A 1,069-nucleotide genomic window follows, 5' to 3' on the forward strand; every position below is an offset into this window, starting at 1 on the left:
CGGTCGCCCGTCCGCCAGGGCACGCCGGGCAGCCAGCACCAGGGCCAGCACCAGCCGATGATGCTGCCGCCCGGCGTGCGCGCCCTCTCACCGCCGCGATCGCCCACCCGGTCGGGCGCTCGCGGCGCCACGCCGAATTCCAACTTGCCCCAAGGTACCGCACACATGGCTCTCTCTTCGTTCCTCGATGGAGCTGGAATGCGTAGCATGCTCACGTTTGCCGCCTCTCTCTCTGTGTGTTGTGTGTGTGTGTGTGTGTGTGTGTGTGTGTGTGGTGTGTGTGGTGCAGAGTATGTGAGCCGACCGCGGCCACGACAGAACAATAACAACAACGGCGGCACTGGCAACGGGAACAACGTCAATAATAATATTACTAATAATAGTAGTGGCCACGCTGGCTCGCAGCGTGCGCTCTTCCCTTCTCTGGTACCTCCCGCCGCCTTCACACATCTTCTAGTCCCGAATAATGTAAGTACACTCCTTATTAGCATTTATTATAACAATAATAAAATTATATATATATATATTATATATTTCTTATTCTTGGAGAGGGAACATGTTATAAATTCATGAAATGGATATATTTTTATTAACATTTGAGTCTCTAAATATGTCTTTTCTTCAGCCGCAGGGGATGCAGCAGGGCCTGTTTCCCCAGCCACCGCCGCCGTCCCCCGCGACCGGACGAAACATGGGCGGTCCGCCCAAGCCGGTCTACTTCGCCGGCTCGTCCACCCCCAACCTGCCCACCTACATGCCGCCGCCCCAGGTCTCGGGCAGGCGAGTGGGCCAGCATCCCCCCGGTGGTGGCGGCGGCGGCGGCGGTGGAGGCGGCGGTGGTGGGATCCCGGTGGCGATCGCGCCGTTCGGGTACCCGCCCTTCGCGTTCGCCTCGTCGGCGTCGATGCCCTCCCTGCCGGCCATGCACGGCGGCCTGCCCAACTTCGCGAAGCCCATGAACTTTCCCCCGCAGCCCTCCATCCTCGGCGCCAAATACCACGGTACGCACCGCACGCACCGCACACACACGCAACACACACACAACCGCACTCACCGCACACACTCACCA

The 1,069-nt window shown here is 59.4% G+C and overlaps 1 protein-coding gene across 1 annotated transcript in view; it reads left to right on the top strand.

Annotated features, from left to right (window-relative positions):
* Positions 1–36: 36 nt before the first annotated feature.
* Positions 37–1,069, top strand: part of ACA1_213790 (uncharacterized protein) — a gene marked incomplete at both ends in the record, with an annotated part of 2,242 nt that continues 1,209 nt past the window's right edge. The window contains 3 exons of the mRNA XM_004337006.1: positions 37–154; positions 290–357; positions 632–1,001. Of these exons, the coding sequence (XP_004337054.1) occupies positions 37–154; positions 290–357; positions 632–1,001 (556 nt within the window). The remainder of the gene's footprint in view (positions 155–289; positions 358–631; positions 1,002–1,069) is intronic.

Source organism: Acanthamoeba castellanii (assembly GCF_000313135.1).
Source record: "Acanthamoeba castellanii str. Neff unplaced genomic scaffold scf7180000084758, whole genome shotgun sequence".
NCBI classification, from domain to species: domain Eukaryota; phylum Discosea; order Longamoebia; family Acanthamoebidae; genus Acanthamoeba; species Acanthamoeba castellanii.